This window comes from Scardinius erythrophthalmus (genome assembly GCF_964197995.2).
Source record: "Scardinius erythrophthalmus genome assembly, chromosome: 16".
NCBI lineage: Eukaryota > Metazoa > Chordata > Actinopteri > Cypriniformes > Leuciscidae > Scardinius > Scardinius erythrophthalmus.
The window spans coordinates 4,939,232-4,960,315 of NC_138236.1; the positions used below are offsets into that span (position 1 = coordinate 4,939,232).

Sequence of the window (21,084 nt, forward strand, 5' to 3'; positions counted from 1 at the left end):
AATAAATAAATAAATAAATAATGATATGCTGAATATCAGCTGGCCACAAGGTAATTAGTCTAGATGTAAATTAATAATGTTTGTGCTGTTTTAGAATCTTGATGAGTCATAATTCAATTTGAGCAGAATGCAAAACAACTTAATAGTATTTAATATATTAAATGTCAACAACCAAACAGCAGCATTCATCAAGTAATCTGCGATGACCCATGAACACACACAGACACACACACAGACACACACACACACACACACACACACACCCCCACCCACACCCACACCCACACACTTACTTGGGTGCCTAAATGATGCTATATAATGTAGAATTTTAAACTGAAAATATATAGACTATCCAGTATTGGGTTTGGGTTGCTATACTGTTCATGTTCTGTATGACATGCTTCTGCACACACACACACAGACACACACACACACACACACACACACACACACACACACACCCACCCACACCCACACACTTACTTGGGTGCCTAAATGATGCTATATAATTTAGAATTTTAAACTGAAAATATATAGACTATCCAGTATTGGGTTTGGGTTGCTATACTGTTCATGTTCTGTATGACATGCTTCTGCACACACACACAGACACACACACACACACACACACTTACTTGGGTGCCTAAATGATGCTATATAATTTAGAATTTTAAACTGAAAATATATAGACTAAACCAGTATTGGGTTTGGGTTGCTATACTGTTCATGTTCTGTATGACATGCTTCTGCACACACACACACACACACACACACACACACACACACACACACACACACACACACACACACACACACACACACACACACACACACACACACACACACACACACACACACACACACACACACACACACACACACACACACACACACACACACACACACACACACACACACACACACACACACACACACAAAGCTTTAAATCTAAGCTTTAGCTGACCTCCTTCAGAAACAAAGACATGAGAAATGCCCTGCGTCCCTGCATCAGTCCACTTTCACAGTCATGTACCTCTGTGATGAGAAATCTTTCTGAGAAACTGAGTCGAGTGTTCAGAAATCTCACAGGAACCGGCTTCAGCGCTGGAATAACAGAAAACGCTCTCTCTCTCTCTCTCTGTGTGTCTCTATCACGCTCTCAGAGAGCAAGACCCTTAAAACAACCTCCACTCAGGAGCAAAAGCAATCTGGAGTGAAATTTGTCTTCTATATTGAACACACATTGGGGGGAAAGATCGAGCCCTGGACATCAAACATCCAGCGCATGAATCTCTGAGAGCAGGTCACCTTGACATGACCACACACAGACAGGTTCAGTCCGGATCAGATCTGACTCAAACATCTCAGAAGAAACAAAGTCAACATGCAATCAAAACTCACTCTTTTCACTTTCTCTCTATGCTCTTATTGTGAATGATGCATCGATGCACGTTATTCTCATTCATTCATGGCATGAAAAGGTGCATGAAAAACTACAAGAACCTTTGACATACTGTACATAACAAGGAATATAGGATTCCCTATATATATAGCTTAGTGATGATATTGTAATTTTAACTATATTTTGAGCCAATAAGCTGCTGCATGCAGATTCATCTGTGAGTTGGTGTGCAGAAGTGAGCGACACTCCTCATTCTGACCAACCGTTGATGTGATTCTGTAACCGTTTTTCCTGCACGCTTGCCTTTGGTTCGTGCAGGACTGCATGTATATAAAAAATTAAGCAAAAAAGTATCTTCAATTAACTAAATAACATTCTGATCTGTTTATTCAATGCACATATAGTGTGTATGTCTGCTTATGTTTTGACATCACAACCAGAGAAAAATGCAATGTGGTTTTCTTGTGCTATCAGGAATAGAAACAGCTCATTTCAAGTCTTTAGTGTGCTATTGAACCTGCAAAACCACAAGTGTCTCACTAAATGAATGCATGAGTTTGGGGCAGGACAGTTTGTTGAACAATGGCGGACGTTTAGCAGTTATTATAGCTGTCATTTTGTTTAGAGTTTAGCCTAGTTGACACCAGACAGAGAGTGGGTATGGGGAAGGTTCATTCGCAGCCCATTTCCAAAGGGGCGACACCAACGGACGTTGCTCAAATGCCTCTGGGTGCCATTGGATAGACCTAAAACCAATCAGAGCGATCGTCATCGTGTAAAGCCCGCCTCAACGTTTGTGATTGGTGCCAAGATTTGGAAAAATTGGAAATGGGCTTGAATGGGCTCTTGGCCAGACAGACTTGCAGAGCAAATCTCAAATTTGCCGGAAGTTCATCAGGGTTTTCCCAGGCTATTTAGAGCTGCTAGTGGCGCAAAAATGATAAATCACCACATTAAACATGCAATCCACTCAAATCAGTCGAAATTAGAGGACTAACATTAACTATTACAGTTCTCTCATGCACCATGTTAGAGAAAGATCGTGTGTCCTTTTGCACAACTGAGTTCAAAATGTATTCCTGATGTCAGGATTCTTCATTCATAACCAGCTCTTCCTCCGACACACAGAACGCTCTGATCTGAGGGAAGACCGCTTCATTCCTCATGTTTTGGATGAGCAGATGGAGCAATGAGGTGCGAGACAACCGACTGATGGACTGTCAGAGATACTGTGCAGGTGTGTGTGTGTGTGTGTGTGTGTGTGTGTGTGTGTCAGTTTGGAGAAGAGGGCAGATAAACAGGAAGTGGCATCAATGCTGAACTTTATGGAAATGAGAAGCTAAAGACAAGCCGAGGTTCTGATGTGTGCCATGAATTATAACCTGATGCAATTTATTTTTGCTCAATACAGTCCATACACATCTATTTTTCTCAATAAACTAAACTAAAAATATAGACATGGTTATTTTAACTTTGCGAAAATAAAGTCAACATTTCATTGTGCAAATATGATGACTTGCATTGCACATGTATGCATGCATGTATATATATTTAAATGATCTGTATACAGTATAATTATGTACAAAAATAGAAAAATGATATATAGATATGTATATGTATATACACACATACATGTTAAGTATATATACTGTAAATATAAGACTTTATTGACTATGTATTAACACATTATTGACTGTATTGAGCTGAATATCGACGCTATTGTCTTCTGCTTTACAGTTGAATCAATGTTTTTCTCAAAACTGATGAAGATTGCAACATCAACACTAAGCTAAATTGAACTGACTCGAGCTGAATAATGACACTTTGAAACAATTTCTATTGTATAAAGAGGTATAAATATAAAGGTGACTTGACAAAACTGCAACAGCAGATGGAGTGGACTCTCCGAAACAGAAGGAGGTGCAGAAGTGGTTCAGAGGGAGTTACTGTACGGCTGAACACGTCGAGAGTGACGCCGCATGTTTTATGGATGGCAGTCTTTGAAGTGCGAGTGGAGAGAGATCAGGGCTGCGGGAGCGAGTGTTTTGCAGATCAGCGGGAGACTGAGGGAAGACGTGCCGGCGCTGACAGCAGACATCAGGTTTAGTCTCCCTTCTCAAGCTCTAGTGCAGAGAACAGCCGCTGGAGCATCATGGGAAAAGACTTGTGTTGGTCAGTCAGTGAATGATCACGTGACTAACTACAGTTGTTTTTTACTCTCTGTTTACTAGCGGCTTTGTCTGAGTTAGCTGAAACCACAATAAAGGCCATTCACACCAAGAACCAGAATTATATTAGCATCCACACCAACGGACAATAACTGTAATTATAACTACAACTATATTAGCAGCTTCATCAATGGACAATAACTATAATGATAACTATAACAATAACGATAACAATAAAGATAACTATAATTTACAACAATATTTATAACAGCGATAACTGTAATGACAACTATATTAGCGTCCACACCATAGGGCAATAATTATAAGGCTAACTATAACGTCAACAATATTAGCATCCGGTGCAATGGGTGATAACTATAATGATAACAATAATGATAACTACAACAATAACTATAACATTAACTATAAAGATAACAATAACTATATAAGCAACCACACCAACAGACAATAATTATAACAATAACTGTATTAGCGTCAACACCAATACACAATAACAACAACTATAATGATAACTAGATTAGCATCCACACAGACAATAATTATAACAATAACAATAACTATAACTATAAATATATTAGTATCCACACCAGTGGAACATAACATTGTTTATTCGAAGCACAAGTAAAGTAAACGTAAGTTATGTCATCTGCCAATTCTGGTGGATTCTGAATACCTGTCAACGTTTTTATTGTTCATCATCTGGGGCAAAATCGCTCTAAAGAGATTTAAATTATATTGTTCATTGGTGTCGCTATCGTTAAAGTTGTGGTGTGAACTTTGCTATTCTTTTAGAGTTATTAAAACTTTATTGTTATAGTTATATTCTTTGGTGTAAGCTGCCTTAACCCATTGTGAAACTGTCTGTCCAAAACAATACATTTGTGTAGATGACTATCTAGGTTTACTTGCTATTAAGTGTCTCAAACAAAACTAAATATCTTTGAAGGATTTAATGAGACTAACTTGACCAACTTTGGTAAATCCAGCTCATGTGCAGCCAGTGACCATGAGAACTTGTACGACTGTCAATCACTCCTGAAATGTCAACGGCAGTGAAGTTTCTTTCACTAGCGGTCCCCACATGCCCTCGACCAGCTAAAACAACGACCACCCAGACTCAATAATTCATTTCCCCTGCCAGGCCGAGTCGGCTTCACTCTCAGAGATCAAATCTCAGGAGCGTCTGGACACAAAGTTATGTAGGTCAACTCAACTCATCTCTGAAGTGCTGACAGACACATGCAGCAACCCGAAAAGCTCTGTTGGGTCACGAGGAAAAGGCTGACGGAGGAGTTTCACAATGTTTCTTTTGTCTCATGAACAGTGTTTACTAGCTGATTATCATGTCAAAACTATAATGCTAGTCTGTTATGATCTGAAACGCTCCACAAATCATCCTGAATGCGTCAAACTGGTGGAAATGGACGGACAAATTACAAAGTAAAATCACTTACTGGATTGAAATGAACTTCAAATGACTGATGAAATGATCTGTGAGTTAAAGTTGCTCCTCTGTGCTTCATCATTACACTTGAATAATTTACTGGATTAGATGAGCAATGATTCAAAATGAGCAAAATTTTAACAAGGGTGTAAGTTAATATTAAAAAATGGTGGGGAACAAATGAAAAATGTAAAAATCAGTAACTCAAATCAAACACCATTCTTGGCTATGAACTCTAATCAATGTGTATTCTGGTCACAATGTACTGTATAATAATGATAGCTCTAACAAATAAGTCTCAATCTTCAATCTGAGTGATTTTGTATGTACAGTACTGTATGTAAATGTGTGTTCATGTGAGTCATCATCCTGTAATGAGAAGAGACAGTTTAATTCTGATGTCAAACAGACTCGATGAACAGATCACTATAACGCAGCACATGTGAGAGGTGTGTTTGCTGCAGATAGACCCGTCCATATTCATACGCTGCAAAGGTAATCTCCTGCTGGATGACAGCTGGTTAAACACGGCCGGTCCAGTCCGTCTTCTTTAATATATCACACACACTTACAGAAGAAACTACCTGCATCCCACTTGCACGCTCCAAAAATGAAGGATCCAATACAAAAAGAAAAATGCACAAATAAATCTAAAAATCTGGAACAAAATATTCAACAATGTATAGTAAAAAATTTATTAAATAAAAAAAGGAATTGATCACCCAATTCTTTTTGAAGTTATGTCAAAAAATTTTTTTTAAGAATGTCTAATGTTTAACAACGGTGCATTAATTTGATGAAAAATACATTAAAAACAACAATATTGTGAAATATTACTGTAACGTATTTTAAAAATATAATTTATTCCTTTTTTTAAAGATTTTTTTTAATTGCACCGATTGCACCATTGTTAATGAATACTTTTGTTCAACAAAGACGCATAAAATTTATTCAAGTGACAAAGACATATATAAATGTTACAAAAGATTTATTTCAAATCAATGCTGTTCTTTTGAACTTTCTATTAAGCAAAATTTTTTACAGTTTCCACAAAAAGCAGCAAAAACATTTTTCAACATTGATAATAATAAGAGCCATAATTAATGATTGAGCAGCAAATCATCATAGAATGATTTCTGAAGGATCATGTGACTCCAAAGACTGGAGTAATGATGCTGAAAATTCAGCTTTGATCACAGGAATAAATTACATTTTAAAATATATTACAATAAAAAAAATTATTTTAAAAAGCAATAATATTTCATAATATTACTGTTTTTACTGTATTTTTGACCAAATAAATGCAGCCAACTGAGAACTAATTTAAGTCAAAAGCATATTCTAGTTCTTCATCCTCATATCTTATACCCATATCAACATAATCCAAAGTAATGTGAGAGATTCAACCACAGTAAAGAGCAACACAAATATTCACAGAGAGAATATTCACTCTCAGATTTGGCTCCTCTCACGAATGGCAGCTGTGCATGATGGGATTCAAAATGCATCCTAAGCATAAAGTGGATAATTAACCTTGACTATCAGTGAGTTTATCTCCAGCTGAAAACAGCCAAATAACGGTGAAATGAAACGCACTGCACGAAAACAACAGTATCCAGTGATTCCTCAGCCGTGTCTGACTCTAAATACCAGAATCTTTCTCTGGAAGCAGAATGTCAATGAGAAGGTCACGAGCGCTGGCTCCTCTTTTACTCACAGGATAAAGGAGTCTGGCCTTTGGAAGGCAGTAACGAAGAACAATCTCTGAAAGAAGGGTCAGATATGATGCTGGCCAGACTGACAGGAAGGAGGAATGTGAAAACAAGGGAGGAATGAAAATGTCAGTGTCAGAGAACAGTTACGAGCCAACGATCGAGCTGCCAGACTCCCTCCACCGCTCCATATTCATCAAGTGCCCGCCTGACATGGAGAAAACAAACGAAAAGCACCAGCCAACACCTAATTAGATGAGGGGAGGGGAGGGTGGGGTTGGGGGGGTCGTGACGGGTCCAAATAAAACATCAGCATTTCTGAACTAAGACGTCCTTTCATTCAAGGACGGAAAACTTCTAGACTTCTGCTTTGGTTTCTGTTCAGCTTCACAAAAGCACTCTTAAATGAATGCAAAAAAAGTCAGAAAAATAAATGAAAATGAATGAATGAATGAATAGATATTTTTCATAAATGTTCTATATTCAAAAGAACACAGGAATATGTGACCCTGGATCACAAAACCAGTCACAAGTCGCACGGGTATATTTTTGGCAATAGCCAACAATACATTGTATGGGTCAAAATGATCGTTAGGATAGCCAAAAAGCATTAGGATATTAAGTAAAGATCAGGTTCCATGAAGATATTTTGTACATTTTCTACAGTAAATATATAAAACATTTATTTTTGTGAGTGAATGCAGCACAATCGCGATCATAAATGGACAACTTTAAAGGAGATTTTCTCAATACTTTTTTTGCACCCTCAGATTCCAGATTTTCAATAGTTGTATCTATCTCGGCCAAATATTGTCCCATCCTAGCAAACCATACATTAATGGAAAGCTTGTTTATTCAGCTTATGTATGAACCTCAATTTAAAAAAAATACCAATGTGACTGGTCACATAAGGAATATATAACTATTCCTTAAATTACTGTTACTGGGGACACTTAATATTCAACAATATTATTGATGATCTGACTGTACTGACGGTGTTGTATGAGAACTGAACTGGATGATGACGATTTTTTGCAGAACTGCTTTATCGATAAAATGATCAAAATTATATAATAAATGATATAATAAATGATGATTATATAAATAAACTGAATCAACACTGAACTGATGCATCGTTTCCCTGTCTATCACTGTAAAGCTGCTTTGATACAATCTGTAATGTATACAGCGCTTTATAAATAAAGGTGACTTGACTTAAACAGGTAAACCTTTAGTGTGTCGTCCTGTAAACTCAAACAAAAGAGATTCGGATGTGTCTTTGTTTCACTCACATGAGCAGACGGCTGCTGAATTTCGATCGGTAGAGCCAGTTTTCCCTCGTTCTGTCATTCCCCAGTGTAAATATATTTGGCCGCTGACCCTCACAGCCTACGGGCGTCTGTCTTACCCATGAACCCCAGGCCTCCTGCTCCATTCATCTCAGTAATTGTCTGTATGAATTATTTACCTGACTCGAAGGGTGAATATGAATTTAGTGTGTCTAACCATTACTCTCTAGTTCAATTATCAGAGTGGGACATTATGGGAAATGACGGTAGAAATGATTAGAGAATTCATGAGATGAAATATGCATGACCTCCCAGAGTTTGTATATGTATGTACATACATCTATCATGCCATATCTTTGTATTCATGGACATTTTTTCTTAAGCCAGCACCCAAGGCACTACACAGAGAAAAGCAGATAGCGGCAAAGGAGACACTTACCAGGAATATCCTCTCCAGCTGATCCTGGATGTCCTTCATGCCCGGGAATGCCGGCACTCCCTGGATCATTTCCACGAAGATGCATCCAACACCCCTGAAAAACAAACATCATTAACACTACGCCTTATAAAACTGAAACAGGGGCGCTGTTTACACCTGGTATTGAGATGCGTGTTGGTCGATCGGATCACAAGTAGACGAGGGAGACACATATCCGTTTACACCGGGTGCTTTAATCCGTCCATTTTCTACCACTTCTGTCCTGATTTCCTCAAGGGAGGTGTCTATGGGTGGGTAAATGTATGGGCTTCTTCAGATCTTTCGATCTAATGGATGGAATAAGCTCACGCAATTTACACATGAATGTGACTGGAGTGACCAGAGATGAAGGAAAAGCATACAGAGAGCATCAGCTTTGGTTTCTGCTCTGATGGACGCAAGAATCAGGGATGGTGAGAGAACATTGTGCTTGGTATGTATTTCGTCTTCAAACAAAACTTGGATCTTCAGCCGGCAAAGTTTAAATCCCGTCTGGCTAGAGCTCTTCCCATAATGTTTGTGCATTAGATCAGGAGGCGGAGAGTAGACGGTCTTTTGTGGCTGTTCGAACTCACTTGTCCACATGAGCGTTTACACTACGACAGCAATCCGGTCGAATGCGTTTTTTCAACTACCTCTGGAAGTGGACAAGCTCACCTTTATTTAGCTTGTCCACTTGTGATTGACAAAACCGCTTCTTAATACCAGGTGTAAACAGGGCCTGGGATTGGACCAGGTTTGTGCATAAACATCAGAATCGAAATGGTCAGGGAAGATTTATGAGGAGGAATCTGGTGAAGAAGAGGCTGGAAACATCTGAGGTGACAGAAATGATCTTGATTGTTCTGTTACAGTAATTGTTTTAATGATTTCTGTCTCAGTGAGATTAAACCTTCAGAAGAAATGTTGTCAGCCGAACCCTTTGAGCTAAAATATTTACTTGAAGCCCTGCTGAGATTTTAAGTTAAGTCATTTAACAACACATTCACATGTTCACAATTCTCTGATGTCGGTCACATGCATGCATCTAATCTAATAAACGATTTCTTCCTTTTAGTAAATGTTTTATTTTGATTGTTTTTATTTGATTTATTTTAGAAAGAAGGAAGAGAACTAAAAACAAAGCTGAGAGCAGTGAACGAAATCATTTGGCAAATGATGTAATGGGAAAAATATTTGCATTTTTTTATTCTAGAGTAATATAATATGCCGAGCTTTAAATAGTGTGTATATGTGTATATCTTCTGTAAGGCCATGAGAGGTGTGACACATGGTGGTGTGTTTCAGCGGCTGTCGGCTCCACTCGTCAGCATGCGATTGTTTCCCGACGCTTTCTAGCCCAATGCACACAGTCACATCCTTCCCTGACAGAAACTGGGACAGAGCTACACAAACCAAACTCGCCAGCAGTGAGATGTAAAACTCAACCGGGCTTTTAAGAATCAGTCTATCCGTCTCCAGGTCCAGTCAGACCCCTCACCTCAACAACCTCAGGTTTTTGTGGATGTGATATATCAGTTTATCTCGAGCGGTTTGAGCTGACTGGCAGGCGGCTGATAAGATGTCAGCTTATAGACGTGATGCCTCGCAGTCGGGCGGAGACGACCTCGTGCTAATCCCTATCCTGACTGAGCCGCGACACGAACGAGTGACAGGAAAACCCTCCCGCACATGTGCGTGTACCTGCAGCCATGTGGAAAAGTGGCCTTCAGATCGGACCACCTGCTCCCTGTTTCCCTCTTAATTGCCAGTGGAGTCTGCAGCTGCGGTCCCGAGAACGGCTCGGGTCACGGCTCATTTCTCAGGACAGCAGCTCCTCCCACCTCTTTAGACAGGCAGACACCTAGACCAACACCAAAAATACGGGGCAATTACTCCAAATCTTTATTTAAAGGTAGGGTAGGCAAATTGTTTTATAAGCACTTTTTGTTATACTGGTTGAAACCCATCCTGATGGTAATTAATAACAGAAGTGGTCTAAATATTAAAACATGTACAAATATTTTCTGTGGAAGTCTCAGGCCCAAACAAATATTTGTCTATTTGTTGCATTCGGTCCGTATCCCACCTGCCCGTCAACATCTGTATTTCCATTCCTCCGCGCACCAATCATCCGCCTTTTACAGTTCCTCCTGAACCAAAACAACAAGCTCATGATGCGTTCACTCCATGCTGTAACCGTAAGTACAAGATGGAAACCCGTGACTCTCTACCCTAAGCTGTTCCTCAGACTAGGATTTATGCATTTCTATGTCAACACCATCAACGGTGAAATGATTATGCAGCAGTCTGGTGGTACAAGTAAGAGCTCTCTTTTTATATATATTGTTTTTTTTGTGATTTTTGCCTTTTATTGGGACAGGACAGTAGAGAGTTGACAGGAAGTGAGGTGGGAGAGAGACGGGGAATGGGATCGGGAAAGGTCCACGAGCTGGGACTCGAACTCGGGCCGTCCGAGCGTAACGGCACTACATGACGGCGCTGACCACGAGGCTATCGGCGCCGACAAGTAAGAGCTCTTTAAGTTGTTTACGTTCATTATTATTGTAATATGTGCTTTGAGAGATGAGGTATTTTAATGCTGTCTCTTCTCGTGATGCTTTGCAGACTCTGCTGTACGCGTCATGTGTTTTGAAGGAGGTGTGGCTTTGGAGACGCTCTGAAGGGAGGATGTGATCGTATGCTTTCAAAACTAGCTTGCTATTGCAAGCCTCTTCAGAATTGCCTACCCTACCTTTAAAGCAAGACACTACAGGCAAAACCATTGTGTTATTTTTCATGCAATGGTCAATTTTCTAAATTTTGGACTATTTGGCTTTTCATAATGTGTTGTTTCAGACTAGTGAAGAGACAACATCCAAAATACACATTTAAGTGTTTATTTTATTGCACTTTATCTATTTGTGTTTGTAGATTTCAATGACAATGCCTATCTTTAAAGGTGAGTCAGAATTCTAAACTTCAGCAGCTTTACATACACCAAATGCATTTTTAACCTGACTTTATTCAATGTTCAGATTTCTGTATCCAAATGTGTGCATTTTTTAATTGTATAATGCCTCATTTGCATATTTAAACATGAAATGTCTTAATGCACTGTGATTAATTAATTGGGAAAAAGTGTAGAGATCTATTAGTTTACATTTTTACTCTTTTCACATCTGGTATGTTCCCTTACAGTTAATAACACAATGACAGTCTGTTGATACAATATCACAGTTACATCAAATAAATAATGTGCATTTAATCTCTAACATTTACATGTACTCTGTTTGTTAATGCGAGTGGTTGTTAGCACATTACTATGCACTGAAGGAAGCGGAGTTCTAAATTAAGATTTGATTCTTTCCTTATTTGAATATGATTTATGATTTTAATTCCTTATGCAAATTTTGACATATGACAGATTTTATCCGGGACTATATCCGTGCATCTCCATGCTAAGTTTCATTACATTATTGATTATTATTCTAGCGTTATCACACTCTCAGTAGCACCAGACTGAAATTGCAAATCCACATAATTTCACACTTATACAAGATTTCCCCCCTCTAAAATATACTTTATATTATATTTCAGGATATAATTTAAACTCCATAACCAAGAGGATATCACTTTCACTTTCAGGATAACGTGACATTTTTGTGACATTTGAGTGACATTTTTCTCATCCACTTGCTGAGACACGAAAGCACGAGTGTGAAAGGTCTGCTGGACTGGGACGGAGCTGGTCCAATGCGACACACACACGCACGCACGCACGCACACACACACACTGTTTGGCTGTGATTCTAATGACTGTTGATTTGTGCAGCCTCTGTGTAACTGCCAGTCAGAGAGGAAAACTGCACACGCTCCACTGCTCTCAGCATCGATTCACACACGGGGCAGAAGGGGTTATGAGGAGGAGAGATGAGATGATAAGAAAGACAACAACTAAACAGTCTAAAGACACAAAGAGAAGTAGATAAAGAGATCTTTTGTGATGGAAAGAATGGAAAAAGTACAGGATTTAGTTTTGAAAATATACAAATATATCATCACAAAAAATGCAACTATCAAATATAAAAATATATATAATATATAACATACTGTACACTCACTGGCCACTTTATTAGGTACACCTGTTCAACTGCTAGTTACTAATCAGCCAATCACATGGCAGAAACTCAATGCATTTAGGCATGTAGACATGGTCAAGACGATCTGCTGAAGTTCAAACTGAGCTTGAATTACCTGAGTCTGTGTGTCTCTCAACAGTGTTCGGCAGCGTCTCTACTAATAGCCAAACTGTACGTTTATCTGCTCCAAGAACAGCGCTGTTATTACTTCGCTAGTGAGAAATGTCATGTAGCTTTTAAGTTGTTAAACTATCAACTTGTCATTTTTATGCTGTTGTTACTATATTTATTTGCTTGTGTCAGTGTCATTGTGGGTTTTGGTTCTTTTGCTGTTGTCGGCTGTAATGACCTTTGAAATAACTAAAATCGTTTGGCGAAGTGATATGGAACTGTAATGCGGTCGAGATCTGCCTGGATCTACTTTAGCACACTTTAGAACGTTTGTTCAATCAGATTCAAGCATTTCACAGCCCCATAGAATAATAATAATATATAAAAGTATACAAGTGTAATATAAAAATATCTATCATGATATTTTAACATGTATAAAAATATAGAAATATATAATAAAAAAAAATATATATATAGAAAGAGATGAGAAGACAACTTCGAAAAGAAAGGAAAAAAAGGAATAAAGGAATGCACAATATTTTGAAATAAAATCAATACTGTGATATGGCTCAGTGTCTTTGTCTAAACATGTAGGCTGGGACTTAAATAAATATACAATAATAAAATAAAAGCTTGATGGGTTACATGTTTGAAAATGAAGAAATATTAGTATTGAAATTTTACACTAAATTAAAATTAGTTTTATTACTAGATTCTTTATTTTATATGGTACAATATTATTATTGCAATATATTTATTTTTATGTTTAATATTTTTATTTAACCATCATACTAAAATCATAATAATTTTTGGCAACACTTTATTTTACAGTGTCATTGTTACATATGTACAGTAGTAATAACTAAAAATTATGCATAATTACATGCAATTAACCCTAAACCAAACCCTCATCCTAAACCTAACCCTATAGTAAGTACAAGTAGTTGCTTAATATTACACAGTACTTAAATATATAATTACACTGTAATACTGACACCTTAAAATAAAGTGTAACCTATTTTTTTTTTGTCATACTGAAAAATAGCAGGAATGTGGCCTATAAAACTCAAGTGGGGAGATAAAAAAAAAAACACTAGAAAATATTAGCTGTAGAATTTACTTTTACTAGCACTAAAAAGAGAAAATCTTGGAGAAAAACTCTAAAAAGAAGAATATGGGAACGTTGTGCATGTGATCTGCGTGCACTGATGCAGACGAGGTCTCACCACATGTCCAGACAGGTGGAGTAGTCAGTGGAGCCGAGCAGCACGTCTGGAGGACGATACCAGAGAGTCACCACCTCGTTAGAGTACGTGTGGCTGGGGACCGACTTCGCACGAGCCAGACCTGCGGAAAACACACACACATTATCATTACTTAGGGGACAGAAGTTTAAAAACGCATCGCTGTGAAGCAGATCTCAGCTCTTGCAGCTCACAGGAGAGCCGAGGCATGCTTAATTAACCCGTTTCCCTTAAACACACTTGACTTCCTGCATTTGGAGCTGCTCGGCGAGGGGGCGTTTAAAGCGGGATGGAAATAACAGCAAAGGCTTCACGCCAGTATAATTTGCAGTCAATAATCCTGCAGCTAAACAAAGGGCTGCGTCAGAGAGAGTGAGAGGCTGTGATTTAGGTTAACACACCGACGGAGCCTCTAATCATCATTACACTAAACTGGAGAGTAATAGTCACCGGGGTGGCAGCGCGACCCGCATCCGAGCCTATAATTGATGGGAGAGCGAGAAAATGAGGAGGAGCGGATGAGAGGTCAGCGAGGTCAGAGATGATGAAGGCAATCGAGAAGGAGGGAGGACGTCCTTTCCTGGTCCTGAGGCGGTCGTCATGGCAACGCAGCGGTCGAGCTGACATTAACTATGAGCGCCGGCTGAAGGAGATCGAGGGGAGCGTCACGTAACGAAGGCTTCAGTGTCCGCCGGTTCAAAGCGCTCGACGCCCGCCTGCCGCTCGGGAACTCTGAGGGTCTCCGGAGGGGGTCGAGGGTCAAGCTGAGTAAATTATACATCACTCACTGTCCCACAGTGACATGAAGGACAGCCAGAAGAGATAGGGAAGAACAAAGAGAGGGAAAAATTATGAATATTTGGAAGAAAATTAGGAGGAATTAGGGCTGAATGAGATTTCGAAATAAAAACGTGATACGGCGCAATGTGATTGTCAAATCAAACTTTCGGTTTTCACTACGGTTTTTAGAGTGAACTACACGTAAATACTTCATGATACAGTATAATATACAACTAATCAAGATATTTTAATATGTATATATTTTAATGTATATATATATACACACACAAACATAATATAATACAATTAGACAATTATTACAATATATCAACATACGTACATAAAAATATACAAATACAATATCATAAAAATAAATAAAATACTATCATATTTTAACATAAAAATATAATATCATATAAATATACAACTATTATTATGATATACTACTAACATATAGGAAAACATACAAATATACAAATATTTTAAAACATACTATCATCATATATTAACATATAAAAAAATATACTACCATGATATTAGAACTAGAACTTCAGTGCACAATTTAACTAAATAAAATCAGAATATCTTGATTAAATAAATATGTGCACTACCAGTTTCAGAGTGAGGTGAAGAGTCAAATGAACACTGTGCTTCACTCTAAAAAAGGCAACACATATTTTTATTTGCCCACAACCCGTCAAACTAAAAGCTTTATACATTATAAACAAATAAGCTTCTACTTTAGTTTAGACCTTGCCTTAAAATTCAGCAGTCAGTCTAACACACACACACACACACACACACACACACACACACACACACACTTCATCCACTACAACAAACACACCGCACACAAAAGTGGGTCAGTCGATCTAAACACGCCGTTTGATTAAACGCCCGTCTCATCTACACATCCATCAATGCAGGGTAGACTATGATCAAAATATGAAAAATGTAATAAAGGCATATTCAATACCTCCAGCTGTCACGTCCTCCGTGCCAGAGATGATCGGGAGGAGTTTCATTACAGTGTCGTTATTTTCACACATTTCTGGGTTGCAATTACAGATTATTTGGCAGGTAATTTCTATGCGGTGTGATCGAACCCAGTGCTGACGACAGACGCTGCCCATTAGCGTCACCATTTTCATATGCAAAATTGATTAACTCCTTTATCAAGATGTTAATGAAGTGAATTAGCCGTCAATACCTGCCCTATCAAAATAACCTGGAGATGCGATTGTGTGTGCTTTAGTCTGCATGCATGCATATCTTCATGTTACGATACATCTTCTGCTGAATACACTCAATCAATACATCCTTAAAAATGAAGCTGTTTATATAGTTCTTTACAGAACTTCATACACGTACACATGTATATATATATATATATATATATATATATATATATATATATATATATATATATATATATATATATATATATATATATATATCCCAGCTAGACCTACAGAAACTGGTCTAGCTGAGACTGGTCACGACATTAGCCTATTGGTGATTCTGCTGTTGCTCTCTTCATTTGTAAGTTTCTTTGGATAAAAGCATGTGCTAAATGATTAAATGTAAATTTAAATGTATACACACACTACATATACATACATACATACATATACATACACAGTATATATTAATTTACATTTAATCATTTAGCAGACGCTTTTATCCACACTATATAAAGTTACTTAAATACTATATATATACACACTCACCTAAAGGATTATTAGGAACACCATACTAATACTGTGTTTGACCCCCTTTCGCCTTCAGAACTGCCTTAATTCTACGTGGCATTGATTCAACAAGGTGCTGAAAGCATTCTTTAGAAATGTTGGCCCATATTGATAGGATAGCATCTTGCAGTTGATGGAGATTTGTGGGATGCACATCCAGGGCACGAAGCTCCCGTTCCACCACATCCCAAAGATGCTCTATTGGGTAGAGATCTGGTGACTGTGGGGGCCATTTTAGTACAGTGAACTCATTGTCATGTTCAATAAACCAATTTGAAATGATTCGAGCTTTGTGACATTATCCTGCTGGAAGTAGCCATCAGAGGATGGGTACATGGTGGTCATAAAGGGATGGACATGGTCAGAAACAATGCTCAGGTAGGCCGTGGCATTTAAACGATGCCCAATTGGCACTAAGGGGCCTAAAGTGTGCCAAGAAAACATCCCCCACACCATTACACCACCACCACCAGCCTGCACAGTGGTAACAAGGCATGATGGATCCATGTTCTCATTCTGTTTACGCCAAATTCTGATTATATAATCAGACCAGGCAACATTTTTCCAGTCTTCAACTGTCCAATTTTGGTGAGCTTGTGCAAATTGTAACCTCTTTTTCCTATTTGTAGTGGAGATGAGTGGTACCCGGTGGAATCTTCTGCTGTTGTAGCCCATCCGCCTCAAGGTTGTGCGTGTTGTGGCTTCACAAATGCTTTGCTGCATACCTCGGTTGTAACGGGTGGTTATTTCAGTCAAAGTTGCTCTTCTATCAGCTTGAATCAGTCGGCCCATTCTCCTCTGACCTCTAGCATCAACAAGGCATTTTCGCCCACAGGACTGCCGCATACTGGATGTTTTTCCCTTTTCACACCATTCTTTGTAAACCCTAGAAATGGTTGTGCGTGAAAATCCCAGTAACTGAGCAGATTGTGAAATACTCAGACCGGCCCGTCTGGCACCAACAACCATGCCACGCTCAAAATTGCTTAAATCACCTTTCTTTCCCATTCTGACATTCAGTTTGGAGTTCAGGAGATTGTCTTGACCAGGACCACACCCCTAAATGCATTGAAGCAACTGCCATGTGATTGGTTGATTAGATAATTGCATTAATGAGAAATTGAACAGGTGTTCCTAATAATCCTTTAGGTGAGTGTATATAGTGTGTGTGTATATATTTAAATTTAAATTGATTAATTTAGCAGATGCTTTTATTCAAAGAAACTTACAAATGAAGAGAGCAACAGAAGCAGAATCAACAATAGGCTAATGTCGTGACCAGTCCCTAACTGGTCTAGCTGGGATTTTTTTATTTAATAGATATAGAATAGTAAGTGTTAGTATTATGGAGTCAAATGTTGGCGAAAGAGGTGCATCTTTATATATATATATATATATATATATATATATATATATATATATATATATATATATATATATATATATATATATATATATATATATATATAAGAGTGCTGTGTTAATTCCAGAGGGATGAGTATAACAAACTCGAATAGAGTGAAAACCCCTCTGAAGAAGGATTAAATGATGGAGCTCAGCAAGAAAGCTGCAAAAGATCTGCTTTGCTCTTGGAGGATTCACAATTCCCATCAGGCACATCTTAAGCAGCACATACCATCAGCGGGACTAACATACACTTTATATTCATACAGCACAAGAGAGAACGTCTAACATCAAACTAATGCTCACGGCTCCTAATGGAAGCTTGGTTCCAACACGGAATAAAAAATAAGAAAGGTAATTGCGATGTTTTATCTCACAATTCAGACTTTTTCCCCTCACAATTCTGACAATTCAGTTTTTTTTTTTAAATATAAACTCAGAATTGTGTAGGAAAAAAAGTCAGAATTGCAAGATATGTCCAAATTTAACGATATAAACTCGCAATTACGAGAAAAATGTTAGAATTGCGATATAGATTCATAATTGTGAGGAAATAAAAGTTAATAAAACTATGGATTGGTGTATATAAAACTGCTGAAGTGGGGATTTCTGACTGAAAATTGCGAGATGTAAACTCAGAATTCTGAAAAGAAAATCAAAATGGCAAGATATTAACTGGCAATTAGAGAAAAATTTAAATCGTAAGATATAAACTCAGAATCGGGAGGGGTAAAAATTGCAATTGTGAGAATTTTTTTTTAATTTTGAGGTAAAAGTAACAATTATCTTTTTATTTTTTTATTTTTCGGCAGCTCCTCGCCTCCTCCTCTTGTCTGGTCCTCGTGTTCCAGCGACCGCAGGCCAGCAGCACACCTTCAACTCCTTCAGCTCAAGGTTTCTTCAGAGTCTCTGCAGGATCTGCTCCCCTGTACCGCAGCCCATCAGCGGCTTCATGAAACGACACGCGAGGGAACGAGTGGATTCCTGAACTCAGACGCAACTCTCGCTCTCCACTGCAGTCAGCAGATGTTCAGTCCGTCACAAACACACACGGGGGGGTGTTTGTCGACTCTACTGTGCTCATGTGGAAGACACCAGTTTAAACGCTTCCAAAAATGGTCCATGATTTGGAAACTGAAATCTCAGCAAAAGCACTCAGCAGTGTCCACCTGTTCCCATAAAGCACTGCATCCCCTCACACACTTAAACTACTCAGAGTATATTACAATAAACTTGAAATAATGTATTTAAAAAAATAAATGTTATAAAATCGCTGTTACTTAAACTACTTGGACTATAATATTATAGTTAGTAATCTATTTATTTATTTTACCTTTAAGGCCGGTAATAACTTTTTCTTTCATCTAAAATTAGTCTTTGATCTAATTTGAAAACAAAAAAGTAAAACTGATTGTCCCTTGATTATATATGCCAATATATATATATATATATATATATAAAAAATCATTACACTGCCTAACTCACAACCTACTTTAAATATTTTGCAATAAACTTAAAATGTATTTAAAATACATTTTTAAAAATATATTTAATTATATGAAATTTTGTTTAAATATGCAAACGGGAACTATCTAATTAAATATAATTTGCACACATCTCCAGAATAGAAATCTGAGCATTGAATTAAGTCAGGATCAAAATTATTGTTCGATTTTGTTCAACATTTCTCTTTTTATCACTCCATAAATCAGAAAATACTGTCAACAGACAGAAAATAAATATGTTTTCACCATGGTTTTAGGAATAAAAGCTTACATAAACCAGGCGAATGATGTATGAACAAACCTTCAGAATATAGATATGAATAAAACTGTAAAGTTTGGTGTATGTAAAGCTGCTGAAGTGGAGATTTCTGAGAAAAAAAAAACGTATTGTCATCGAAATCTACAGACGCAAATAGATAAAGTGCAATAAAAAAATCCTTAAATGTGTTTTGGATGTTTTCTAGTCTGAAAGAAGGCATGTTAAGGAAGCAAAATTGCCCAAAATTGACCAGTGCATGAAGAAACAATGGATTTGCTTGTAGTGTCTTGTCTTAAATCTACAGTGACCACATCTCATCTCGTCTCGTCTAGCGAGTGTCATCTTTCCCTGCAGATGATGAAGTCTTATAACACTAGACTCATTTTGCTGCACACTTGTGGAGGACAGGAGGGGCGGGCGGCTGAGGACACCGGGTGAGCCGCGGGCGAGTCGCGTTTGTGCCGGAGCGCCCGGGTGGAGAGAGGGACCATATGCTGCGGCCTGTCGGTCCAAGCGCCTCTCGGCAGCTGTTTCAGGACACCGAGACACCAAAAATACACAGATTTTGGCAGGGCTGAGATTCTCGCTTGAATCACTCCGGCCCTAATTGAGTGGAAAGAACAACGTCCCACCAGGAATCTGAGAAGCAATCTGCTGGTCAAGCTGTCTGTCTGTCTCGCTCGTGTTCTCGCCATACTTCCCTTTGCTTTCATTCGTTCTCATTTCGCTTTGTTGTGAACGATAGCTATTCACCTCCTGACCAGCTTTTGTTACGAACGTTCATCCTCCGTTTCTCTCAGAATCCTGTCAGGAGTTTTACTTCCCACAAAAGAGCCCAGCAGTGACACACACATTTACAGCAGCTTCGGTTACTGAAGCATTTTTCCTGTTCATTTTCTCCATTAGGTTGTAAAAACGCCCTTAATCTCCAACATGTGATTTGAAGCAAAAAAATGAAAATTAGGAAGAAAAAGTGGCCTTGATGAGCAGGTCATCTAATTAAGCACTGTGAATAATGCAATCACAAAACAATGTACAGTATATATAAAATATTGTAATATAATACAATATATTTTATATTGTAGGTAGTATAAGTATATATATATGTATACATGTATGTATGTATATATATATATATATATATATATATATATATATATATATATATATATATATATATAAACACAGTATTTTATGTTCATTGCAAAATATTCCATTTAAAATCATAAAAAAGTATATTTAATATATACCAACATTATTGAAAATAGTATAATAAACGTAAACTCATTAAATAAACTAACAAAAACAACTCATCTTAATAAACTTATATATTGATCATATATCTACTGTCCGTGTCTACCCATTATGCCATCAGGAAACGAGACTGGACATATG

At 37.8% G+C, this 21,084-nt stretch overlaps 1 protein-coding gene across 3 annotated transcripts in view; it reads right to left on the reverse strand.

Annotated features, from left to right (window-relative positions):
• cdk14 (cyclin dependent kinase 14) overlaps positions 1-21,084 on the reverse strand; it is a 155,344-nt gene that overhangs the window by 48,504 nt on the left and 85,756 nt on the right. For all 3 annotated transcript variants that reach the window (XM_081389058.1, XM_081389060.1, XM_081389059.1), the window contains 2 exons: positions 13,973-14,093; positions 8,476-8,569 (listed from right to left, as the gene is read on the reverse strand). In XM_081389058.1, the coding sequence (XP_081245184.1) occupies positions 8,476-8,569; positions 13,973-14,093 (215 nt within the window). The remainder of the gene's footprint in view (positions 1-8,475; positions 8,570-13,972; positions 14,094-21,084) is intronic.